Source organism: Pocillopora damicornis, chromosome 4, assembly GCF_964200805.1.
Source record: "Pocillopora damicornis chromosome 4, jaPocDami1.2, whole genome shotgun sequence".
NCBI lineage: Eukaryota > Metazoa > Cnidaria > Anthozoa > Scleractinia > Pocilloporidae > Pocillopora > Pocillopora damicornis.
Window position 1 is genome coordinate 7,386,845 of NC_142673.1, and position 26,252 is coordinate 7,413,096.

The window sequence follows — 26,252 nt, forward strand, 5'->3', positions numbered from 1 at the left end:
ACTTCATTCGCTGCTCTGTCCCCACGTCAGAGATCTCTCGACTGAGAATTATTAGGCGGGATTTTAAGCTGCATGAATAAAAGATTAAAAATTCAAATTATTCTGGTCATATTTTGGCATTGTGTACTTATTATTCGCCATTGTTTGTCCTTCACTTCGTGATGGATAAATTAACACGTTTCTTAGTTACTGGGTACCCTGTGGAGGTCACGGCATACTTGAATATTTATAACGCTCTGCAAATTTCCATATTTGATCAAACAACAACGCCTCAGATATCAGGCGATTCAGCTGTTTGTTGCCTGAGTTTGATCAATGGATGAAAAGAAATGGGAAAATCTTCCCGATCACATAATAGTGGGGATCTTGTCTTTTCTGGGACTTTCTGACAGGTTAACAGCTTCGCTTGCGTGTAAACAGTGGCGTGAATGTTTCGGTTCTCCGGTGTTATGGCATACATTCCATTTCAAATTCGTCGATTCAAAAGAGTTCAAGTACGCAAAATGCCTGGAGAACCACGGTCATTATCTAAGAACCGTAGAGATTCATTGTAATCAAGAAGATAAAATCAACAGAGAAAGTGCTTGCACGCTTATCCTCATGTTAAGCGGTATAAAAGAGCGAAGGCTTGAAAGGTTTACTGTCAAGTTTCTCGGAGAGAATCCTTTGTTCTATGCAGGACAGGAATTTATCGAGTGTTTACGAGTTCTGTTCGACAAACCCAACGAGGATGTTGAAGTGCTCTCGACGTTGAAGTTAGTGGATCTAAGCAAACTTCCGATCGCCTATGGCGACAATTTAATGAACTGCTTGGTGGAAAATAATCGCGACTTAGAGTTACTGAATATTCAAAACGCGGCCCTTGTTTGCAAAGTCACTTCCGGTTGCATAGAAAATGTGCTTGACATGTGCCGGAAGATGAAGTCCCTCGCGCTTCATCATACTAGCGTGACAGAGGAGATATTGTTGTCTCTCGCTGAAGAGAACCGGACTCCCCTCAATCACCTCTCTATCGACTGTAGACGAGAGGAAAAATTTGGAAAAGACATAACATCAGAAACGTGGGAAGTCGTTAGGAGGAAGATTCCTAACTTGCGTGTCACGCTAGCTTTCGACACTTCCTGTCCGATGTACAAAGTTGATATGATTTTGAAGCCCGAAGTTCCGGTGAAAAACCTTCGCCTGGAAGTCATGTCCCAAGTCATCGACCAAGTTTATTTTGCTGCCATGAACTACAGTGAAACTTTGGAAATGTTGTCGATTAGTACGACAAGTAGCGAGGAACTCGAAAAGGCGTTGTTGTATCTTGTCACGAGGTGTGATAGACTAAGAGAGCTATTTGTGTTCCAGTGCTACATTTCGCACGACACGAAACAAAAGATTCTGGAACTTCGTCCTCAATTGCAAAAATGCTATATCAAGACTAAGCAGCTGCCAACGAATTGAACGGAAGAGTGAGTTCCGACCGAACTGGAGTTAGTGCTCTTTTCCTTAACGAATGCTCGAAATCATGATATTTTCTGAGTCTGAATATTATCGAACTTTTCCATTGGTTATCAGTCCGGATTTGACCCTTTCACCGCCAAGATCTCGTTATAGGTTCTTTCTATTCTCTAATGTATATTTTGTATAACCCTAGGCGCAAAGAATTGAATTCAATTTAAACAATGTTCACATGATGATCTTTTCCGGCATGGTCTGGGAAAGCAAAAGGGTCCCAGAATCCAGCAGTACACGCCCAGTCATTAAGAGGATGTGTCGCCCACTTCGACCCAGGGGGAAAAAATTGGTTTGGAATAAGGCTCATTGTACAGAATCTCTTTTCAGTACTAAGGTAATGGTGAAATATTAGTATTTCTCCCGTTTCTGAGCTCTGTTTATCATGGTGCTTTTTACCATGGTGCTTTGCTGAGTGACCATCCAAGATAAGAGTGCCAATATAAGGATCTTGTTTCCATGTTTGGCATGGAAAAAATTTCTCTTAGAAGGAAAACGTTTTTTCTTGGTGTGCCATGGGTCAAAATGTGTAGCCTGTCTGTAGAATCACTCCAAATTTAATTAAAAGGCTAAATTTGAGGTCCAAACAATAGCTTCTTACTTAGTCCTCAGTTTCATGTTGAAAATTAAAACCGCTTTGTTTTTTGTCAATGTTGAGCTTTAAATACTCTCACTTGTTAAATGCATTCATTCATGAGGTACACCCAAGGCTGAAAGGTAAAGTTTCTATCACCTCATGACCCTGTATTATCTTCTTTCCCCTGTCATCATCAGTTTAAAAAAAACAGCTTCATTTCTTTTTCATTTTGCTTACCATTGTCAAAGGCCTCCTGCAATTTCTAGTGAATATTTCCCTCTGATAATTTGTACTCAGCCACATAATGGGGTTGGCTTTGAGTGGACACATTTTTCCCCAAAATAACAAAGTGCAGGCAACTCACTAACAATAAAACTCATTTAGAACAATTTTATTGACACAGTTTCACTCTCATCACTATCATTTTCTTATCATACATGGAAAAACAAAAGGTAGAGTTGTTGAGACATATCAAGTTTTAAGACTATCTACAGCTGGATGAATTGCCACCATTTTAAATCAAAGAGATGTCAACTGGAAATGAGCCATATGTCATATATTAACACTATTGCAGTGAATTAGTATAAACTTATCTGAAATGTGGTATTTTGCCAACCATCATCATAAATAACCAATCTTAGAGACACTCAATGTATTTTATTTACAAATCAAGCCTTAAATGAAACATATTTATTTCCTTTGGTCTCATTTCCATGCCTATTACTGTGCCCATAATAAATCCAGTAACATCCCATTCAGTTCATTAATAGTGCAACCAAACACTGAGTGCCAATTTTCAAGATAAATTTCAAATGAATTCTTCCTCAAATATATTACCTACAGATATTTTTTAAAAATGAAACCAATTGAACTACTTTATATCATTCTTGCAGTGAAAAAGGGCTTTCCATTGTAAAATGAATAAGAAAAAAAAAAGGTTGTATCAGGAAATTTTTGGATTGCTATCCATTTAAAACTTGATGTCAATCAAAACTACAAAGTTTATAAACAGAGACTAAATTTAGCCACCAAAAGTTAACACCCAACACCATTGATCACCCAACGGTGATTTCCTAAACGTCTACGCATACGGGTAACACTAGCATCAATCAAGGCAGCACGGTGTTTATCCCTTGCATCATCATCAACTCTCTTTTTGGTAAGTCTCAAGAGACCAACATTGCGAGCTGTGGCATTCAAAGACTCCTGCAGACCTTCTCCTCCCTTAACAATCTCACGAGCCTCAGGCAATTGGTTACCAGGATGACGTTGGTAGACTTGCACTGCTGGACGGTCCAAACGCTCACGAGTGGTAAGGTCAGAATAAGCAACAGGTCCCTGTTATATGAGGAGACAAGCTTGAGATAGATGAAGTAGTACAAGGAAGGTTAAAGCAAGAGGTCCTTTAAGGATTATCAGTTTCATATAGAAAATGTCTTTGTGTTATGGCTGCTATGCCTTTATCACTGTACATTGATTCACTACAAGTTTGATTCATGTTGCATTATGTTAGACTGCACCCTAATGATGTTATTGTTTGTCCATTAGGGACATGGTCATTTAAGTTTCACCCAGAACTGCATTTTTGTCAGTTGTCTTAGCTTGGAAAAACAATAAGTTGTGTGTTTATCATAAGAGCATTTTGCCCACCTTTTTGTTTAAACTCCAACTGTTATGAAAGTGCCTATTTTCCTTTCTTTATGCCTGTCTAAATATTTAGCCTTTGGTAGTTTTGCCCAGTTTCATACTAGTTTTTCATTGCACCTTTTTGCAACCTTGTGACATGTGGTTTACATTGTTCATGTTACGTCAGAATGCTACCAAATTTACCCACTTGGCTATGAAGTTTGTGTTAGAGTTTGTTATAAAGCAGTTCTCATTTATCCTTTTGAAGACATAGTTTTTTGTGTGCATTTAATTTTGGGTCTTAGCATAACTTGTGTCTTTGTAAAGGAATGTGTAGAATATTCGTATGTATGTTTGAAGTTAGCTTAGCTTAATTCTTTCCCTATAATTTTCATATTTCTGTTTACAATAAGTACTTGAATATCTGGACTACATTAAATAAAACAATTCAAGGCTTGTCCATAAAATATATCCTCTCTTCAAAGTAGATCTCTACTTAACAACTTGCAAAACTCAGTTGTTGTTGAAACTTTCTTGCTTGTGTTGGGTGCTTGTTTTATTGTGGATGACCACAACTTTTAAAACCAGAGATTGGGAACCACTATAAGATCAGGCTTGTGGGCCCATGACCCTTAGCATTAATAAGGTACAGACCATTTCTAAAAAAAAAGGCCAATTTGCAGTGATGGTATGGGGACTGAGAAAAGAAGTTCATGACTGTATACTTTTAGGTGTTTTTATAAGTGGTCTAGCTGTTGTTAGTTAAAAGTACAATGCACTAGTTCCTTAAAGGTTTAGCTTAATTATTAAATCTACATACCAGTGTATATCCAAGAGCCATTTCTGTGGCATCATACCAGCGCTGACTTCGATGAATGGCCATTTGAGTTTCACCGGCACCAACCAAAAGATGTTGCTGTTGTCACAAAAAAAGGATAAATATGTTGTCAAAAATATTTTGGGCCAGCTATGGTCACCAGAGGGTAAAATACAAACCAAAACGTTTCCATAGTATTTTAGATCCTAAATTAAACAAATATTAAAGGTTCTTGGAATTATATGTCAACTTAAATTAACCCTTTAACTCCCAAATAAAATTGGTTATTCTCCTTACAATCAATCATTCAATTCTCATAATGTTAGTTCAGATAATTTAGTATTGGATCAATTAATTATCCTCAAATTGATATTTTTTTATTCTCATCACTTGTTTGGTTGATATTGTGAGGAGAAATTATGTCTTGGTCACTTATGGGAGTTAAAGGGCATAATAAGTTGTACCATTAACAATTCAAATTTTTACATCAAGCAGCATTCTCTGATTGAAACTTTTTGCTCAAAGAGTTAATAACATCTAATTATTGTCTTTTTATATGGTTATTGGACAAATGCTAGCTGTTGAGATATTCAAGTACCTTATATGCATGTCAAGATTCTGGATATATTCTCATTTCCTCACAGAAAAACACTTTCTAATTTAACCAATTTTTAAGACTGAGAGGGCCGGCTGTTAACCAGTGAATACTTTTTATGTAATTATGAATTTTAACTCCAGTTGCTCATGAATATGTATTTTTTTTTAACACAACCAACCTTCATGGTGACTGTCTCAGCAACTTTCTGAGTCAATCCGTCATTCACAGATTGATGAGCTGCCTTCTGTAGCTTAACTGTCTGCTCAATGGCTTCTGCAACTTCCTTGCGCAAATTAGTAGATCTCTGCCGTGCCTCTGCTGCTGTTGAAATCACCCTTGCACATTCAGGAGTGTAAGGACCCAGTGGTTCCACAGGTGGTGTGACAGGCTTCTCTGCCTGATCCTTGATGCCAGCACCACGGACTGCCGATACAGCGTGGCATATAAGGTCCAGTACCCTTGACCTCTCTTGTAAGGAGGCAGTGAGCCTTTTCCTTGCTCCATCAAGCACTTGAAGCTGTTTCTGAACAGAGCGAAGCTGAGCCTCCAGAATTCGCTTAAGCTTCAGTAAATGCTTGCGCTCGGCTCCAAGGAGGTCATCTGCTCCATCAAGGTCCTTTTATGATCAGAAAAATGTTATCATTTGATTAGAAAAAAGATTAAAGGAGAAAAATTAAAAACTTTAATTAAGACAAATACTTATTCACATTTGTTTGTTCCATTGTAAGTACACTTATAACTGCACATTCAGTGTAATTTCTTTTTAGAAGCTGAGGACTCAACCCTTCTGAGTCTATAATTAGGTTATTGCCAGTTTAGATAGTCACCTCAGCATAAAAGCTATCCCTCTGAAAAATCTTAGTGACTACAACAATGTAAACAATGATTTTTAAACACCTTGTGACATTTATTGACATCTCTCAGAATATATTTTTTCACGGTATTATCACCTGCTGGGTTCAAGAAATGTTTAAAAAAGTATCATTTACACAATCCCCTCATGCTTAAAATGTTACAATGACACCCTCGTGTCAACTCTGTGTATATGAACACGTAAATAAATAATCATTACCGATTTGTCTTGCATGGTTACAGCTACATCTCAACAAAGACAAATTTTTCAGATTCAACACTTTTGATTGTCAACTCAATGTGCTGATTGAACGAAAACACATTTTTCTGTTTTCAAAATCCGTCCACATTAAAAAAAAATTAATGATGGCTGAACAGTCATCATTAGCGAAAAGGGTATCCAGATATTTTCTTCTCTCATTAGCAACTGATCGTGTCTGAAACAAACAATTTTCTGACTATTCAAAAATTTCATTAAGAAAACGACATCGCTTTGCTGAGCTATCAACTTTCAGCGAAGAGCAATACTTAGGTTGAATATCAACTTTAACCTATCTCAAAGTATTACTTACAACAGAACAACGGGACGAGAAGGACATCAATTAGGGAAATGAGTAATATATTGAACTTATGCAGATCACAATACAGCTCAATTTAATCTTCCTTAAGTGTATGACATTCCTTAGTATCTCAAAACGAAATTTTCGAACTAATGAGTGCGAACGCGCACGGATGAAAATAAAATATTGCAGAGCAATAACAGCCTCATGTTACCTTTTCTCGTGGCGGTCTCGTTTGCCGTTGCATCGTAGATCGTGTGTTTAAGATAATATCTTTACGAATATGCTCCAGAGTCTTTTCTAAATCTTCCTTCCCTCTCAACAGAGATTTTATCTCTTCATTCGTGTCTAACAAACTTTCTCGGAGCTTCACTAAGACAGCCCTTGTCGCCCGAACGTAGGCATGTATTCTGGCATTGCTCTGTTGTATACTAGTGTCTCTTAGAGATGGCAATGGGTCCAACTGCTGTCCCAGCTCACATGCTTTGTCGCTACGGTTGAGAACTGTCTGAGAAAGTCTTATGTTTCTTATACTTGCATTTTTCCACGGATCAGAACCGATGGTAGCCTTTGTAACTTCCATTTCTTCGGGAAAATTTTGCCACTGTCTATGAGAAGAATGCAGTGCGACTTTATGTTGTGTGCAAACCGCGCGAGAAGCCACACGTAACCATGGCAACTAATTAGCCTCGTTTTCGCATTTCCCAAACGAATAGAAAGGAAAATACCGAACGTGAATTCCAGACTAAAAGCGTTAATTATTTAAAAAGCATCACAAAAGAGAGCGGTGTTGACAAGGAGAATATGAAAAGATGCATTCACTTACATAGGAAGAACCCCTTACTGGCCTTATTTCTCACGTCACACTTAACTGTTGTTGCGTGACAAAGTATGCCACCGTATCCAGCTCGATTGACTTGAAGTTTATTGGGGTACGACAATTGTACAATTTGTCGAGCTCCTGGTTTTCCTCATATAATTCATCAAACCTTTTTATCGAATCCATGGTGTCACTAGAAATCGAGACTAGCCATACCATCTCAATTATTTAAACCCCCCCTTCCCCCCCCTCCCCCCCCCCCACCAAATGACCGGTTTGGTAAGTTTCCCCCAGCACAGTTTATCCTTAGAGTAAAATACCGACAATTTTGCCAAGAGTGAAAGCCAGATAAGGCCATTAGGAGTTGCACTTTATAAGTTTATTTTTTTGGATTTTGTTTTGTTCGACTTTTCTTCTGTTGAAAACAAAAATGAACAGGAAGAATTTAGGAACAGAAGAAAAGAATGGAACAGTAAGAGAGTTTTCACAAGTTCGTTTCAACGAGGTAAACAGGATCTGCAAGCCTCAAATTGATTGATTGTCGAGTATGTTTGTCCGGGTGAGGGTAATGAAGTATTCCTGAAGTGTCAACACTGACAATACATGAGTCCTTGAGTTTTCAGTTTTCTTCAATGCCTTTTAATTTCTTATGATAATTTTAATCTTGAGTCAGAGAAGTAATTGCGAATAAGACTCAAGAAGAACGATTTTCTTTCCTTGCACGACATTCTTCCGTCTCCAAGGAACAGTGGAGCTTTTTATCATTCAAGTCACATGATTCACTAATCCAACAACCTATTGTGTTTTTTGCGTCACCCAGTGCAATTAACTTATTACAAAACAAATTAACCTTGTAACACAATACGCGGACCGCCATGAACAAATCCTCGTCGAAGGAGCCTTAAAATTATTATGTCACCGACTTAGTCAAGTAACCACGAAAGCTTAACATGACTGATATACAATTATATCGGGATAAAACGGGGAGCTTGCCCTAGTGAGTGACTTTAGACTGAACGATGGACAACGAAAAGAGATAGCGACTCTGACTCTTTCTGTTTGTTTACAGTTTGTCGCACTGGGCACAAAAGGAACCCGCGAGGCACAGATTCATAGCTGGGAACACAGATCACTGGGCAAAGATGAAACATAAGGTAGACTGGAAAAATATAGATTAGATTATAGCAGAAGATTATTTAAAGTTAACTAATTTCCCTTAACGTGAACTCGATAGTAATACACAACGATAAGATCTGTTGTTAGGCAAATGGCGGTGGTTTTCAAGCTCGGGTTTCTAATAGTCTGTTCATCTGCCAGTTTTCACGTACAACCGATTAAAGTTGCATAGCTCTTTGATAAAACGGCGTAATTTTGCAACGATCGACGAACTATCGAACTGAACTGTTGAAAAATCCTCTAGAAATGTCACGCAAAAGTTTCTAAGCAGCTGGATACTGATAATTTGATTACCTCACGACAGAAAACGAAATATTGGGGGCTTGGGACTGTTTCTATGTTGAAACGTCACGTTTCGTAAATCTCTCGGCTATACATAATTAATTGTGTATTTATTTATATGGGTCTCATAGTAGGTGTATCATTTATCAGCCTAACACAGCGGGACCGAAACGGTCCCAACCGAGTTAACCTTTTAACTCCCATGAGTGACCAAGACAGAATTTCTCCTTACAACATCAGTACAGCATCAGTACAATGTCAGGACAATATCAGTACAATATCAGTACAATATCTGTACAATATCATACAGACAAGTGATGAGAATAAATACAGATATCAATAAGGGGATAATAAGTTTATCCAAGACCAAATTCTCCAAACTAACATCACAAGAATTGTATGGCAGACAGTCAGGAGAATTCCTACTGAGATCTTGGGTGTGAAAGGGTTAATAGGTCTCTTGTTAGTGCAGTTCCATAGCGTCGCAAATCTCCGGGTTTGTATCCTTTTTGAGCCAATAGGAAATATCTTTCTCATAATAAATAATAAATTAGTGTTATGTTCAATTTCAACCATGGCGGTTTGGGAAACACCTTAGGGGTCAATACCGGACTTACAGGTCTTACAGGTCTTACAGGTGTACTCCAAAACGCTCGACTGGAAACAGTCTCCTCTTAACTCTTATGATAACATCCGCTCAGGCTATCAAAACGTCAGTCACTACTACAGTCAACAGTCCTTCTCAAGACTACTCTTACCCAGACGATCACACTACACGGTGAATCGATATTAAAATATCTTACAACTGTCAGCCTCATAACAATTGCCTCGCGATAGAGCAATCGGTTGACCAATGCGTGACTTTTTAAGTTCTTTTTATCTCTCTGCTCTAAGGTTGCTACATTTTCCATTCGAGACACGAGAGGACAAGTGAAGACGTTCCACGGTGATCGAATGCGGCATGAGCAACATCCAGGTAAATATGAACAATTTACGTAATAGTTCTTGACTCGTCGAACTATTGAAATTGTTGCAAGGCGGGCTTTCTGAGTAAATGAGGGTGACAACGTGGTCTGATAGCTAGTCCATTGAACTCAGGGTTCAGTTGGGCAGCACACTTCCCTTTCAGTGCCTCTCCAACTAGGGTCCAGTTGTATAAATGGCGGATAACGCTATCCAACGGATAAATCGCTATCCAGCGGATAAGTGATGGCAAAACGTACAGCGCTATAGGGGTTTATCCTATGGATAGCGTTGTCCGACCTTCAAACACCCGGGGCCAGTAATGTAAACTTGTACCAGTAAATTTTCAGGGAAACCTGGTGAAAATGATGCTGTTAGTAACCTGCGATAGACAAGTCTCCATCCATAGGTAATACCAGTGGTCCAAGAGAATAAGTTTATCATCTCTTGCAATGTTCCTAATCGCTTCATTCAACGTGCAATTTCAATTTGCTCCGCCTAGCTCACGTATAAAACTTGTGGAAAAAAAGCGACAACATAAGATTTATTAGCACAAAGTCAAAGATGAAAGTCCATTATTTAGTTTAAGGGTAAGAAAACTGTGATCCAATTCTTTCTAAACCAGACAAGAAGTCAGAAGAAAAACTCCTCAAGTTCCGGCACGAAATTGACGGGACCTTAACGCGTATAGGTGGGCCAAATTTCAGCGACATTCTCGTCAAAGAGCTACACGGTAACTTGCCAGGGGATTACCACAAGCCACGACCCTTGCCTCCCAAACTGTTGAGGACATCAGTTAATGCTAGGGCTAGAGAGGGGTACTTGTACTGGTATATGGAGAAGCCACCACCAAAGAGTAAGTTCTGCAGTCAAGCACTTGGGAATTCTTTGTCTCACTAACCTGTGTAACAATCTCTTCTGTTAACTTGAAGAAAAATGATAAAAGCATAAAGCGGTAAGGGGCAGTCACGCTGTGATGGACTTCCCATTCGGCTCACGCTTTTGCGTGACTTCCGCTTGGCTCACTGTTATACAGGCTGACAATAGGCGTTAAGTCTGGTTCTTTAAGGTCACTGAACATTTTTTTCCTCGCTTTTCAGAGGGTACGACCACGTTTGGCTCAGACAAAACCTTCCTTGGATTGGGCAAAAGGTTTTTTCCCTGATTATGGTCTAATCAGCTGGCTGGTTTGAACACTTGCGATTGAATTAACGTTGCATCGGTGTGCTGTTGAATCGTGCAATATGATATACATACATTCAGCAATATTTTACGCGCCGTATAAAACAATTAAATTGGGTACTAATAGAGGTGTAAGTTCTTAAATTCTGATTATACGTAGCGTGCGCATGCATGCATCAAGCTTGCACGTACTGTTATTTTAGCAGAATTGAATCTTGTCCCATGCTTTCGATCAATTGGGGCAAGCGAGTGAGTCGGGGAAAGAAACGAGATCGCACTCAGTATAGAAGAAGCAACAGCTTCCTTTCATGTCCTGCTCTACTGCAGGGGTGTATCCAAGCATTTTTGATAGGTGGGGGGAGCTTAAAACTTGTATTCACAAAAAGGAGAATTTTTTTCTTTCCCTATAGCCAGCCCACATTTTTTAGGGTGCTGACAAATATGTCTAAACGAATGGATTTCTAAATACTTCACACTGAGTAGTAAATGGCGTTTCGGAAGTTTTGGTGTCAGACAAGAAGTGGAAAAACACCACAGGTCTGAAGGGACGGGAGGAGGGGAGGGGGTGGGGGCTGGGATTCTCCAATCCCTCATTTGTACCCACCACTTCGGTGTTCAGAGTTTGTTTTTCTTTCGTCATTGGGCGAGATGAGTGAGAAAAGCTAGAGCTTTACTTGATAAGAGATTAGGAGGATTGAATGTAAGAATGAGACAGAACCCTTCCCTTCCAGATGTAAACAAAGCATTTGATTTCCCTCCTCGCTCGTAGGCTCGTAAGAGGAAAAAAAAGCCAGACTACAAGTGGACCAGGTTGTTTCTTCTAGAGTAGAATAAGATTTCCGGAATCATTTCAAAAACAATTAAGAATGCTAATTGGTTAATGGTTTTTCTCTTGTTTGTTTTTAAATTGGTAAAATACGTGAAAATCCTCTTCTCACGAGATCATAACAATAAGCTTGGCGTACTGTAAACAGCGCCGACAGAATACGCCCGTCAACTAGGAAAGGGCGAACCTCCATGCATGCGATCACTAAGCAAATGATTGAATTATCAGATGGACCGTCACATCTGTAATATATTAACATCTCCAGTCCTAATACATGTGGTTGGTTGTAGTCGATGCGAAACCGGCAGCGAGAGCACGCGAATTGCATGCGATGAACGTAAACAAAAATTGTTCCGAGGGAATAATGCTGCTAGATTTCAAGAGTTTAAATGCTTTTTCTTTTTATTAGTAAAGATCAAGTTTAATCTACTGTTTGTAGTTTGTCTCCTGACAAAATTCAACGCAATTATTATACCTAGACCCTCAAGGATACACTACTTGGATTAGTTGCTCTTAACACTGAGACAATGCAAGAACAATTTCCTCGGGACGAATATTAAAAACGGCAAAACCTTAATCCAGCAAGTATAAAGAGGCCCTCTACTACACTTGTAAAGGTCACAGTTTACCCTGAAACAGAATATGATTCGGTCATTCACCTTCCTGTACTTTATACCGTCCTTTGTGACCAATGCAGTCTTGTGTGGTGCTTTCTGTCTTTTTTGCTGTTGCAACCTGATACGTCACATATTGAACATCCTTTTGGGACGAACATGATTGATTGAAAAGTATTTAACTGGTAATTCCGCTGATAGAAATTCTCGACTGAATCGCCAAAGTGATTATAATGGACGTAACAGGGTTGTCTAGGAGTTAAAACATCATTAACAAAATTTATCGGTAGTCATCACTCCACGGTTCCTCCCATTGCTCGAGCACCTTTAAAATTCTTGTGCTTCCGTTTTGTCCCGTCAAATGATAGTGTGCTAAGAAGAAAACTATGCGCTTAAAACTATGTCCTAATCAAATAAGGATTGATCACTTTATCAGAGGATATGATGGGATATTTGTAAAGTGATTTGTTGTAAGCATATTTCCGGATCAGTTGCAACAACTTAGAAGTCCATAAATATCTTTGAAGTCATTCAAATTCTCAGCAGGGATGTAGTGATGTTAATATTTTCGAACTTTATCACGATAATTCAAAATAAAAAAAGAAATTCGTCACCCAAATGAAACTTTGTAACATACGGTTGTATTATGGCTCACTGTAGTTAATAATCCTGTCTGTGTCAAGTCAGGTACAGGTATTAGTGAAAGATATCTACTAGAATTGGTTTCGACCCTTCTTTGGTTGTTTTGACGATACTTTCTAAGACAGAAGGTAAGCTTTCCTGGCTTTACCTTGATACACGACGCAAAGTTTGGCGCCACTCCCGGCCGTCTTATCAAAATAAAGATCAGTCACTACTTGGCAGGGCTACTTAACTACTGAAAGGCGTTGTAAAGAAAATCTTTCTGTCAAGCCATGTAGACGAGTTCTTTACTAATTGTTATCTCCTTCCAAGTAGATGAGTTCTGCACTAGTTGTTAACAAGTGAGCTTCAACGGTTTCTGGTAATGAAACAAAGATTGCCTTTATCACCAGCTAACAACGACATCGTTCTATACGTATAATATTGAAGTCAATTGGATAGTCTTAAAATCACCTTCTGAGAAGGAAAGCTTAAAAGTAGTCCTCTTTTACTGAGGTCGAAAACAATCTAGATTGGCGTGTATCGTTTCTGGTTACAGTGACAAAAGAAAGCGTTTCCCTTTTGTAAACGGCTTGTTTTACCATGAATAACATTTATTTAAATGATCTTTGAGTGTAAATACACGGGACAAGGGTTCCGGCATCCAGTGTAACATCCCATTATGACCCCACAACATCTATACAAAATGTTGTTTTTCTCCTCGACTACGAAAATGGATGGAAGGAAAGCATCACGGGAACACTCGTTGTTGTTGTGGTTGTTTTTTTTTTGTTCCTAAAAATTCTTGTCCTGCAGAGTAACAGCTTGAATTAAAGCCAGGATCAGCAGGAATGTAGAAGGTCCGGAAATTCACTATTAGTGAATCAAAATTAATAACAGAGGCCTCGAAAAGGAATTCACGTTAACTGTCCACGACTGCTTTCCTTAATTTTACAGCTGTGGCCCTCTATATCACCTGATTCAGTTTATCCACCAGTCGTTCATCTTCCACACCCTACTGTTTTCCCAAAAAAAGTGAAAATCGTCTTAGAAATAATCTTCAAAATAAACTCACGTCGCGGTTAATAAGTCAGACGCCATAGATGACATATGCGCCAGCGGCGTTTGTGCATCGTAGGAAAGTTGAAGCTTACAAGTTTGTCAGCTCTATTCACTACTAATGATATTGCTTTAACAACTGTTTACTTTGAGGCTCAATTAGATGACAAGCTTAACCAATCTGTCATTGGGTTTCATTTACAGATTTTAATTACCGTAATTAATAACGATGTTGTCTTTATAAGCGAAAGCTGTGACAGCAGTGATTTAAACAGCTCAACTAACTATCACGAACGCTTAGACAGAGGAGTACAAACCCCCCTCCTAAGTGCTATGGCCGGGCTACAAACACGCCACTTTCTCAAAGCCTTCACCTTGTTTTCTTTACTCTTCCTTTACAACTGCTCTGCTAAACTGAACGTTTTCCTGGAGGCAAAAGAGGTATCGCGTTTTCTTTATGGTAAGTAAATAAATCCCAGTTCTTGCAAATAGAATGACTTTCTTTTGTATAATTACACTTTCTACATAGTTTTTCATCCCAAAATTTACGTCCAGGCATTGATTTCATGACCCCAGAGACAAAATTTAGGTAGCTTTTGCATTTTTGCGAATGGAAATGTTGCGATCAAATACACCGATCAAGACTTTTTGATTGAAAATATTCAATATAGGAATGGCCATCCCAGTGTCTCCCATGAAGATGGCGTCATGCGTTCCCTATTGTTGGTTTTATCAGTTTAGATGAAAGCCATCACTTTGAGTGCAATCTACAACTTTCGTCAGCTCTTCAGAGCAACATGAGGTCTTTTATCGCCTTTTTGTATCTCAGGGTTATTTTCGTTGCACGGCTTAATCGTGCAGTCAGAGACATCCGGATAAACAGAGTATGAGGACAGTTTTCAGCATTCTTTCTCAATAAACAACTCTTCCATGCACTCCGAAAATTTGGATAAGGTCACCTGCAATAATGACAATAATTCCCTAACAGAGCCAAAGCTGTCTATTAAGAATTGATATCTTTTTAAAGCGGCTCTGATTGAGCAAGAAGACCACAAGCATTTTTCTATTCTTGCATGCTGTGTCGTCGTCGGAGACATCGATTACATTAGGTAATTTGGACCACAAAGTTATTTGACTCCTCCCTGTTTTGTCTGGCGTGAAAAAGAATTGTGAAAACTAGAGTATATTGGTGTCCTTGAGCACAAACGCCAGAGAAACATTTAACATGTTTTTCAATTCCATTCCAAAGGAAAAGAGAGAAATCTAACGCGAGAAATAATTTTACAAAAAGCCACGTCTTATTACTGAAAACTTGCCCTCTTTTTGATGATTTGGCGTCCATGTGCTTTGGGCTTTTTTTAACGTTTAAGTTAACTGGCAAGCCAACGATTTTGCGTAAGATTTCCCGTAGTAACTTTATCATAAACAATAAAAAAGACGTTTGGAACCTAATGCAGTTACTCATCCCGTAGCTTGTTATTTTAACTACAGACTACGCAGTAATTAACATTTGAAGCCTATTTGTAGCTTGCAGATTCCTTTTTATTTACTTGCTTAACTGTTTCGAAGACATGCTGTGATGAATAACACTTCGTATAATGCCAAGAGACATAACAGTATAGCTTACATGTAAACACCCCTTGGTTTCAAACTAGTATTGACTCTCATTAGTGAATTGTTATCAATCAAAATGGCGTACTTTTAAAGCTTATTAATGAAGATAAAAACTTGCGGAATGGCTTTCCCTGTGTTTAATGAAGCGATTCCCGACGATCGTAAAACGATATCCTATGATAAGCTTCTTTTTTTTTTTTTTTTTTTTTTTTTTCTTTTCAGAATGTAAAGGTATCAAGATATTAGCACAACCGAAACAGCCATCCATCTAAATTAACATCATTTTTACCTCCGAGAAAGGGAAGGGGAGGAGGTGTGGGGGGGAGGGGGCGGGCGGTGTCAGGCACGAAATCCTGTCATTGATTTTGTCATATCATTTTAAATGAAAGGCATGACACATAATATTTAGAATTAGATTTAAAAATTTCACCTTACTTATTTCCGTCAGTTGAGAAACGCATCACTATTCATTTCCTTCTTAAAACAGTGCCCTTCTCAGTCGACGATTTCTTCAAATTTCTTCAATTGCGATTGTAAAGCCTTAAAGCCGGCATGAACTAATTTCCATGAAAAGATAACTCTGGTACTTAGAGAGTCTAATGTTTACTTTCTATGCCATTAGATTTACAAACAAACTTGTACCTCGTCCGAGATGGTATTGTGGCCCCCGTGCTGAAGACACCGATATTGTCAAGCATGATTCCTCCAATTGACCACAGAATCAAAGACCTCAAATTTCGGTTCAATGGCACTAAAAAGGTAAAAAAGCACAACACTTTCACTTTTACGCCTGAGTGGATAGAACTGAGAAAGATTGTGGATACCGAAGAAAAAAAACTATCTTCCCTCGTACTTCAATTTCTGTATCTCTTACGGTAATCATTCAAATTGCTTTATTCAGTTAAGATAAAGCTTACGCTTAAGGAGACTATATAAACTGGAATTTACCTAAATTCATCATAAAAAAAGTGATGTAAACTAAAATTCGAGAGACCTGGACAACTGTAGCTTCTTGCATTAATGAAAAATAAAATGAATCGCAATTAAAAGGGAAATGATCTCACGTAAAAATTGTTTCCATATGGAACTCGACACGTTTTGATTACAAAGAAAAGCAAACGAGGCATAGAAGAAGCTTTGTATTTATTTCGTCCCAGTCGTGAAAGTTTATCACAATCCTTTTTTTTACGTTTTTTTTTTGACCCCTTATCTGACGGGCAAAAATAACTCAAGAAATGAAAATTTTCCCACGCCCAGCCAACCATAACGAGACGAGAACAACTGAAATCGTAAATCAACGAAATAATGAGATTGGTGACGCTGTTAAGCAATTATCGGTTAAAAATGAGATCAGTGATTGTAAAATTTGACGACCTGTATCAAAATGTATCTGGAAATTTTCCATGGCGATGATAAAATTCGTTGGTCTCTGAATTGGTAAGTAAAAGTTCTAAGGAAAGGCAAGACTCTTAAAATGTAGTTAGGCAGAAGTTTACGGCAGGAAAAAAGCTCGGGTTGGCGAATTAGTTCTATGTTTGTACGGAGAATGGCTGCAAATTTCCAATTTCTATGTAACGTTACTATAAAAGAAATTAAGTTTCCGTCTTAACAGGTAGGCAGCCCCTTAAAGTTACGATTATGCTCTCAGTCTCTCATGTACTAGATGAAATTCACTATAATTTAGTTCGTTCCCCTTCAGCCGAGAATTAATTTGTTGTGTTTTAGTAGCTTTTAGTAACTCGTCCTCGCAAAGTGTTCAGCAACTGTTGGTGGTATGACACGAAAAACCTTATTTTTCCAGGTTCAGTATTCCTTGAACTTCAAATCGAGCAACGAAACCATCATGAGGCATCCCACGACTAACATCCGTTTGACGGGACTCGTACCCAGAAAAACCAGAGGTAAGAATTTCAGTGATTTGCTTCAAAGATATACGCCTACAGTTCGAAACCTCTTCTCGTAAAGGGTGGGGGTGAGTGCATGATGGAGCCTGTTGAGACAGAATACTTTCACTTTTCCGCTTGAGTTAAGACAAAAAAAGAAACGAGATACTGTTGCATATAACACTATTTGAGACAGTTGGCTACTAAACTCAGTGAAGATTTGCAACTGGAAATCATCTAACTCTCTAGGGGAGCTTGAAGGGAATTTTTGGTGGATGCCAATAAATCAACACAGTCATTAACGCACAAAATGAGCTTTCATTATGCGAAAAGTTAAAAAGGAATCTGGTAAATTCTATTTGGGTGTTAATCCAAGCTTGCAAGTATATAATACCATTATTTCACCGATGTGATATGGATTATGTCACTCCATATCCATGTGAATAAAATTTATGAGATGAAAAAATCTCATAAAACTGAATTGATAAGAAAAAAAATATGAAAGATGCTGATTTTTGGCTGAATTTACATTACTTTATATCTGTTACACAAGATGATGTCGTCTGATTGAGTAACCTCCATGTTTCCTTGATTTCATAAGTTTGAGTCACATTTCTCAATATCTTTTAATTTGAGCTGTAACGGTCGAAAACGTTTCTCAAAATATCACAATCGTTGTTTTCGTCGTCAGCTGTTTACCGATCCGCTTACGAAATAATAGATTTGGTCATCTGCCAATCAAGTCTGAGTAGAGTAATAGCATTTGAGGGACATGGGCTAATTATAGATGGTCTTTTGAGTCGAGAAATGTTTACAGGGGCTCAGAACATGGTTTTGGGCTTCCATCGGTTGAGGAATGAATATCATTTTTGTTATGAGGGGGTGAAGGTAGCTGTTTGATAAACATGCGATTTGTTTGGAACTACTCACGACTTATGTGATCCTTAATCTGAGGTAAGAGACTCCCGCAATGGATCAATTTTCTAAGAAGGAAACAATTCCAGTGAAAAACCATTACGTAGTAAGCAACACGGTAAATTGTTCAAGAAAAGGATACGATTTAATTGTGGACATCTTGTTATATTTAGATTAAATCCAATGCATGTGTTATCTCAATTTCTTATCTCAAAACCCTGCTCCGAGTTAATTTGGTAAAACTGATGAGCAAAACGTCTTTGCAGGGTGTTAACGATGTTATGAATAAAAGTTTCCGTTTAATTGTGTGGAGCTTAGCGGGCATTTTATACTCTCTTGGTAAAATATGGAACAATTTTGATCGAGTTTCAATGAGCCTCTATGCTACATTTTATTATATGTCATAGATTCATTTCCGGTTTCAAGTGTCTTGTCTCACGATGAAAAAAAAAATGATATTTATAAAGATAGTAATAGAAATAACGATAAAGAAGATAAAAAATTAAAGCGAATTTGCTATAAAATAATGAGGAAAAGTCAAAGAAAAATATTACCTGCCATAACGTTGGACATGAATCTTCTTTTAATTGTTTTATTTGTTCTTCTGGTTTCGCAGTTAAGCATAATTTTGTCATCCTGTCTACAAAAAGAAGCAAATCGATTTTCTTAATTTCTTTAACAGATAAAGAACGCCTTTTACTCGCCAGGCAAACTATGTTATTCATTCGGCTAAGAGCAAGCTCTCGTTGGCATTGCACCACTGGCGCAAGCCCTTGGGGTTTCGAGGCAGCGACCGAATGCAAACGCGGGAGACTGGTCTGAGAAAGGCCTGTAGGGGTTCTGGCACGCTAGACCCTTCATAGACCTCTTGCATGCTCGCTTTGTTCACCAGGTCGAATCTCGCAAGCTTCGCCACTTGAGCTGTAAGTCTCATTCATGTAGAGCCTCGTCGTAAGGTGGTTATAATTTCGTGCCCAGATCCTACCGTGTAACTGTAACTGAACCGCTTGGCCGTTAAAGGTCTGGAAACGAGGCTAGGTTGGTTATTTGGCTAATCTATTAATCAATGTCTCGTGGTCGTCAACAATTGCAAAGAGAACTTCTCCCATCCTGACCAAAACTTGTCGACGGCGTCCTCCCTGTCATCGTTTATGACAATAATGCCATATAGGCGAGTTTAAAGTTTTTACCATTCTGATGCTTCATTATTACTCTGATGTTTCTAAAGAGGGAGGGGAGAGAAAGGGATTGTTAGGCTGTTCTTGTTCTTGTACGTTGGTTTTATTTTTACCCTTCGATGCAAGTGACTGAGGGCACGAGACTTTACTCCGTAAAGATTCATATAATTTCTATCCTCAAGCGTTTCACAACCTGGGTAAGGGTCACATAAAGGGAATTTATGTCGCAAGGAGACTACCTCCGCCTTTTAAGCTCTATTGGCCAATTGAAAGCACGAGAATGGTGTAAGAGGAAAAAAAGTGACCCCTTTGGTACGAAACATTGAGGAAAGAAAACGTAGAGAATTTTAAAAGAAAAATTCACGTTGGCCACGTTTCATGAATATCATCATTATTACATATATCTTTTGATTGGGGCACAGGAAGTTGGTTAGTCATGTTGTATGGTTTTATGAGCATAAGAAAGCAGATTATTTATATCAATTACATAAATTAGAGAATGTTTTGATATTATTAGCCCACTGACCTGAAAAATCCCAAACTTTAACTTTGGCACCGGATGAAAGATTAAGAGGATTCACTTTTTCTGGTATAATCGACGTTAATCCTCTGATTAACAACCTTAGCAAATTATTAATATGGGTATTCCATTTTACACATTGATGGTCAATTTCCACTCTAAAATCCTGCGATGGGTTAAAATCCATTAGTTTTACTTTATTTTGACTTGGACACAGAGGAATTCTTGATGCTATTTCCTATTAGATTATGTTTCTAAAGAACCGGTGATATCTCTCCTGGGTCTTCAAGCACGGAGGGTCAAAATCTCCTTGATACATTTCCTTTAAATTACAGTTCACCAAATCTGCAAGGTCAAGAGTCTATTGATTATTCATGTCTATGCAGGGCCGCACATCGCATTAACCTTGAATAAAAGGCTTACTAAAAAATATTCTCCGGAACATAGGAAGATAGGATGATTCGATTGTTAAGTGAATTTTCGTGTAGTATTAAGAAACGACATAACCCAGACCACAGTTAAACGAGATTAAGGATTTAAAAGGTTTTATGAAAAAGAGGAAGATCTGAAATAAATTTAATCCATTTACAACGCTATCTGCATCATAGATATTAGCTTCGCAACGGCCCTTTTCCTCAACACGTTATGTCTTACTCTTTACTGAAGAGGGTCTGATTACAGATCTGGTTCTTTTGTGGGCACAGAACTTAGTCAGCCATTGAGCGTAATCCTTTTCTTCTGCAGTTTTCCGGGTGAAATTCCCGTGCACCGGGAAGGTAACAGGAGAGGCCCAGCTAACCATTAACATCAGCTTTGCTGAGGTGGCCGGAAGCCAGATATGGGGTCCTCTGAGCCTCACTTTGAGGCGCAACTGCGTGGCTGGTAAGTACGCAAAGGAAAAAAAGAAATGAGTGAAAAAACTACGCATAAAGGAAACAATGATGAGAGAGGGAAGTGAAGGTTTTGAAAAAAGAAATTAGTGTATTACTGAGTCACTTCATGAAGATTCTGGATAGAGGAAGGACCTGAATCGAAATATTTCAGAGTGCAGAACTTCGAGGAGGATAAACATGTAGTCCTAATGAACTTTTTTCCAACGAAAGGGAACCCTTCGAGATAGGTATACATATCAAGCGCATGTCATTAAAGTAACAGCGTGTGGAATTATCAGTTTAATGTCTGTAGTCCCATATTTGTTCTAGACAAACACAAACGGACCAACACGGGGCGGAATTCCTCAGAACAAGGAGGCTCACCACTTCCTCCTCCAAAGATTTGCAATAAAAGGTGCAATAGGAGACATGTCATGAGAAGGTTCTGTTTGAGTGATTTTGGTGAGTTACGTCATTGCTACTTGGGGTTAAATCGCCTTTTATGAAAGCTGATCAGACTCTGTAGTATTTTCTTCATGCTTCTTATGCACCATTCAATTCGAAGCTTCAATATCCCTCACAGACAACCGACGGGGATTTGACCGTCGTCCGTGCCCGGGGATGGGTGATTTGAACCTTTTTTGACTGGGGTGGGGAATTTGAATCGGAAGTTTCATGTCTTTACAGCGGGATACAAGTGTTATATCCTCAGATATGGAGGTGTTTAAAGGTAGACAGTTCGCTTTGCGAGCAAATTGTTCTGAAGAAAAGATCTACAAGGTCTAAGTTTTAAAGCTCGGTCAATGTGTAAAAAGTCACGGTAGCTGATTTTTCCTTTCACAAAAAAAAGAAAACAAAAAAACTTACCATCATATCCGGCATTCGGGTGAGGCACTTGAAAACAATTTTTTCCGGGGAAGTGAATTAGAACAAGCAAATCTTCAAAAGTTCAGATATTCGGGAGATCTGCCCGGAGGAATGTTGATTGATCGATATGAATCACGCGTGAAGTATTGTCTAAGAGTCTTTTAGCATTTGTGAATCCTATGGCAAGATATTTGTGTTCTACAAGAATCGCTTTTAAACACAGAAGCTATTTCTCACATATCAGTGACCTCGGCAAAGTAAATGAAGAACTCTATCTGTGGACTTCAACCTGGTGTTTAGTACTAACTCAATACGAATGCGAGTCGTTATGCAAAATACAACTTAATGATAAGAAAATAAATAATCAATACGGACCCAATCTGTGCGTACGCTAATAACAATCTCATTCATTTGTGTTTACTTGTCAGTGATCAAAGCCCGAATGGAATCCGAAATTATGAAAAATGGCTTGCCTCGTTTACGAGTCCGCATACTGCGCATGTACAAACAAGGGAGAGTCAAGATCAACAACAGACATCAGTTATTGGACAAGAGAGGACTGGAAATAACCTGCAGCTGCAGTAATCTGAAGGTCAACAAAGTGTATCTGATCCTGGGGAAGGAAGACAAGCGAAGACGCCTGTTGTACTTGGACAATTTCTCGACAGCAGTTGATTGGAGTAAAAATGGTAAACAGTACATTAGAGCGAACAGGAAGAATAATTCTTGTCCTCAGAGAAGAACACCTTAAAACGAACAATACCATGGCGACGATCCCTGTAGATTTGAGGCACCTAGATATTAATTGTAAAAACTCGGTGAGATTTATCATAAACAGAATACTTGCCAGAACATGTAGACTTGCTCCATAATGTTTTTGCCAGCGGTTACGTTTCAAAAGTACTTCATGTAAAGGGCTTTCATATAAACCACGCTATTAAAGGTTTGTTACCTCAGGATTAATTGTTCAAGTGGATGGAAAGTGCTTCAGGGCAAGCGCTCAGCATGCATTCGTCACTGCGGTTTATTTGGCGGCGGTAGAAGCTGGGCATATTAAATTATGGCAAGAACACTTTTGCATTTTGTCAAGTTAAGCTAAATTTGAGAATAAAGCACATTTTAAAAACGCACAGAAATTTTTACTTCGTCCTGATATCATTGTCAAATGAGATATGGTAAAAAAAGTTGAGTTGGTTTATGCAAGTAGATTTAAAAACACTTTCAAATAATTTCACAGTTCCTCATCCAATAATTTTTTTTCCGTTTTAAAATGGAATAGTACTGAAAGAGAATTGCTCCACAAGCGAAGATTATGGTTGGACATTGGAGCGTGAAACCTCAATCAGTGTACCTGTCGTCATCCGAGGCATAATTCAGAAGCGTTCACGCGTCCAGACCTCTATTAATAGGCATTTCCAAAACAGTTAAAATAATTCAGGGTACCTACAACAGACGTAACTTATAGGGCATGTTCTTCCGTTACTATTTCGACTCAGCTGTGTCTACTTCCTGTTACAGATCAAACGTTTTTAGACAAAAGCCTCCTCAGGCTTTTTTGTGTGTAAATCACCCGTGCGTAGTTTAGGAACCTTGATGAATAATTTTGGCGCGTGTAAAATAATTCAGGGTACCTACAACAGACGTAACTAATAGGGCATGTTCTTCCGTTACTATTTCGACTCAGCTGTGTCTACTGTCTGTTACAGATCAAACGTTTTTAGACAAAAGCCTCCTCAGGCTTTTTTGTGTGTAAATCACTCGTGCGTAGTTTAGGAACCTTGATGAATAATTTTGGCGCGTGTAAGTTTGTATAAAAGAACTATGAAGCCGTGTCCGCCAACCTGGCTTTATAATTGGTACTACAGGCTAATATTTGTTCTCCATTATGGACATTTTCGGCCGAAAAAATACTTTCAACATCCACGAAAACGAAGTCAATTGATCAGTATACCCACTGTGAAAAACAGCGATTTAAATACGGAAAATATACGATGCATGGTAATTCAGTCACACTTGACTTGCCAGGCAAATCGTGTAATAACACAATTACAAAATAGTGAACAATGAGACTAGAATATCCATTAATCAAACTAAGTATCCTTCACTCAAGTAAGTAATGCAAAGTGCATAAAAATGTTTTGGTTCAAAAAAATGAATGAATGAGACAAGGTAGAGGGAGTATTGCCTCATCTCATAAATTCAAAAGACAAACTTTCCCTCGGTAAATTACTTTCGATTTCCTTCCAACATGAAAGCAGACTTCAAATGCGTCATTGCGTAGGCATAATAAACTTTTGAGTTTATTTTTGGAGTGTTACGAAACGACAGCACAGAATGTTATCTAGTTTTACTGACAGTTTTTGAAGTTTGGATTTGTTCCATTCATGAGGAATTAAACAGTTCATATGTATCATAGTTTCTTATATGACACAAAATGCAGAATTTTTAGGGAGACAACCTGATCGAAGTTGCAAATATAAAGAAAAATTTCGTAAGAAAAATCCCTATGGGAAAGTGCCAATCCTACAAAACTTATAATAGTTTAGGACGATCATATAAAAGAACCAAATAAACACATTTTTTATATAGCTTGTTCACTGAAAATGGTTTAGTGGTTAAAAGCATCGTGGAATAGTATAGTATTTTCAATTTTCTTTTATTAAGTTTTGGTTCATTATTTTCCTTAGCATAAAAGAAAAGAGGATGAATATTTTGAACAATTTTTATAAGAAAATTTTGAGGAAAAGTACGATACGGAAAATTATGGCGTGATTTAACTTAACATCAGAAATTAAGGGGAATTTTTTTCTCTCTCTTTTGATCAAGGCTACTTTAAGGAAAATTAGACGTAACTGCTGATTTAAGCCTCCCTTTGATGCCCAGTCACGCGGAACTGACTCACAGGTACGTCCTAAAATGAATAGAAACGTCACTTAAACGGTTTAAAGTATTTTTAGTTGTCGAAATCATACGAAAGGACTATTTAAGCAGGACCTAGGAACTGAGCAAACTGAGTGAATTCAGAAGTCTTCAGCGCGGTCGAGCGAAGAAGAGATGAACATGTCTGCCTCGGTGATAATTCAGGTAAAGGCTAAATTCTTATTTAATAATGCATAGTTTTGTTTTAGCGTGACATTTTTAAATACTCATTAGTACCGTTACGACAAATATAAATGTATATATTTATTAACCAACTGCACAAAGTAGAGTACAAATAACGCGCGAAAAGAGTACAAATATCCTGCGATATTGTACGGTTGTTTGGGCAGTTAGTTACTATGTAAGGTAAAAAAAATCTGTTTAACTTATCGGCTGCGCGCACAACGCTTCTCTATCCGCTTTGCTTTTCCCGCCTTGGCAGAAAAAAAGGCAGTTGGATAATAAATAAATTATTAGACGTTTTGGTGTGTAGCATCACTGAGTATTTTCACTCGTTGTTTGTATGTTGACTCGTCCTACGGGCTCGTCAAAATGATGCAGCACAACTCGTAAAAATACTGAGCGATACTACACACCGAAACGTCTAATAGGATAAACATATTTCTGTTTTCGTTTTGCTTTACGTTATTGGTATGACCACTTCAATTGAACTGAAATTTTACTTTCTGATGAGCTATCTCTCCGCACAAATTGTCTTTTGGTTATTTTCTCGACTGGTCCATCACGTGATCAATTTTTCAATTCCTACATCTTTCAGTTTGCCGAAAACAGAATTAAAACGTTTATTTGAAACTAGAAGAATTATTAATTTATTTAACTAATTTTGTTCCTCAAACATTTGTTCAGTTACTCTCCATGGCTCTGTGCGTATTAATGATGAACTCTAGTATACAAGTGCAAGCAAGACCTAGGATTTCATCAGTCTCTCTATTCCATGGGATGATAAAATCTTCAGGGAAAAGTACCGTCAATACGAGTCAAGATCGGCGTATGGTTCACGGCGCAAAATCAGAGAAAACTGCATACTTAACTTCAGCGACCCAAGGAGAACATGTTACCGCTGAACAGTTCAAGAGAAGGTTTCCAAAGAGTACGAAAGACAATCAGTGTATAAAGAAATTTGATCATCGTCTAATTTATAGTTATGTCTTTGAGATACCACATTGCAAAAAGGATTGTAAAGAGAAAGTAAGGTTTGTAACTTTCTCAAATGGCAAGATTCTATCAGTGGTTTACGACTGTGTCAAAAGCTAAATCGTGATGTAAAATGTGATCCCTAAAAAAAAAAATTTATAGTAATATATATTCTAATTTATCAAACGAAAATAACCCTTAGAGCAAAAGATAAAAGGTTAATTAAAACACGTTGTTAGTTTCACATGTTATCTGTTCT

At 38.1% G+C, this 26,252-nt stretch overlaps 4 protein-coding genes across 6 annotated transcripts; 3 read left to right on the forward strand and 1 right to left on the reverse strand.

The window, feature by feature from the left end:
- The first annotated feature begins 233 nt into the window (after positions 1–233).
- Positions 234–2,148, forward strand: LOC113679084 (F-box/LRR-repeat protein 8). Its single transcript, XM_027196028.2, has one exon. It carries the CDS (start codon positions 316–318, stop codon positions 1,444–1,446), a length of 1,131 nt encoding a protein of 376 aa, XP_027051829.2. The 5' UTR covers positions 234–315; the 3' UTR covers positions 1,447–2,148.
- A 301-nt stretch (positions 2,149–2,449) lies between these two features.
- On the reverse strand, positions 2,450–7,172 carry LOC113679083 (tektin-like protein 1). The gene is made up of 4 exons (XM_027196027.2): positions 6,742–7,172; positions 5,294–5,731; positions 4,521–4,616; positions 2,450–3,412 (listed from the first exon to the last, which is right to left on the reverse strand). The coding sequence occupies exons 1-4, from the start codon at positions 7,108–7,110 to the stop codon at positions 3,110–3,112; spliced, it is 1,206 nt and encodes a 401-aa protein (XP_027051828.2). The 5' UTR covers positions 7,111–7,172; the 3' UTR covers positions 2,450–3,109.
- Positions 7,173–8,174: 1,002 nt separating this feature from the next.
- On the forward strand, positions 8,175–12,206 carry LOC113679086 (uncharacterized). The gene is made up of 5 exons (XM_027196030.2): positions 8,175–8,344; positions 8,417–8,501; positions 9,700–9,781; positions 10,394–10,624; positions 10,869–12,206. The coding sequence occupies exons 1-5, from the start codon at positions 8,298–8,300 to the stop codon at positions 10,931–10,933; spliced, it is 510 nt and encodes a 169-aa protein (XP_027051831.2). The 5' UTR covers positions 8,175–8,297; the 3' UTR covers positions 10,934–12,206.
- A 2,093-nt stretch (positions 12,207–14,299) lies between these two features.
- On the forward strand, positions 14,300–25,761 carry LOC113679075 (uncharacterized). 3 transcript variants are annotated; one of them, XR_016186342.1, is made up of 8 exons: positions 14,321–14,530; positions 16,307–16,443; positions 17,486–17,585; positions 20,925–21,062; positions 21,383–21,514; positions 22,348–22,608; positions 24,746–24,823; positions 25,706–25,761. XR_016186342.1 is itself a non-coding variant. In XM_089205430.1 (7 exons), the coding sequence occupies exons 1-7, from the start codon at positions 14,404–14,406 to the stop codon at positions 24,763–24,765; spliced, it is 915 nt and encodes a 304-aa protein (XP_089061556.1). In that variant the 5' UTR covers positions 14,321–14,403; the 3' UTR covers positions 24,766–24,890. The 3 variants fall into 3 exon arrangements, 2 of the variants coding, with proteins under 2 accessions (XP_027051823.2, XP_089061556.1); XM_089205430.1 differs by lacking the exon at positions 25,706–25,761 and having other exon boundaries at positions 24,746–24,890; XM_027196022.2 differs by lacking the exons at positions 24,746–24,823; positions 25,706–25,761 and having other exon boundaries at positions 14,300–14,530; positions 22,348–23,049.
- Positions 25,762–26,252: the final 491 nt, after the last annotated feature.